The sequence below is a fragment of the Penaeus monodon genome, chromosome 33 (assembly GCF_015228065.2).
Source record: "Penaeus monodon isolate SGIC_2016 chromosome 33, NSTDA_Pmon_1, whole genome shotgun sequence".
Taxonomy (NCBI): domain Eukaryota; kingdom Metazoa; phylum Arthropoda; class Malacostraca; order Decapoda; family Penaeidae; genus Penaeus; species Penaeus monodon.
In genome coordinates, this window is record NC_051418.1 from 26,184,193 (window position 1) to 26,184,534 (window position 342).

Here is a 342-nt window from a genome sequence, read left to right on the forward strand (position 1 = left end):
CTTACAGTAATATGCTCTGGTTCAGTCATAAGATGGTACAAGATCCACCACCACATCACCGCACCAACCATTTCAGCTTTATATAGTGTAATTTGCTTGGTTTTGGTGGTGAAGCCCGATATGCCCATCTGGAAGATGAAATTATCTTTATCATCAAAAATTTACACAGTTTAAAACAGTTATTCACTTTCTGACATTCTTGTTCCTAAGATATAAATGTTTAATCAACATTACAATATAATACTTCAGGATCATCTTGCAATACATAACTCTCACATATCCTGATATTAAGCATTTGCCAAATACTTTGTTTTGAAAATAATCATATGAAGGAATGTATTA

At 32.5% G+C, this 342-nt stretch overlaps 1 protein-coding gene across 1 annotated transcript in view; it reads right to left on the minus strand.

Annotated features, from left to right (window-relative positions):
• The window catches only part of LOC119593903 (NADH dehydrogenase [ubiquinone] 1 beta subcomplex subunit 2, mitochondrial-like), an 8,010-nt gene that overhangs the window by 554 nt on the left and 7,114 nt on the right, over positions 1 to 342 (minus strand). The window contains 2 exon segments of the mRNA XM_037942926.1: positions 6 to 91; positions 94 to 128. Coding sequence (XP_037798854.1) covers positions 6 to 91; positions 94 to 128 — 121 coding nt within the window.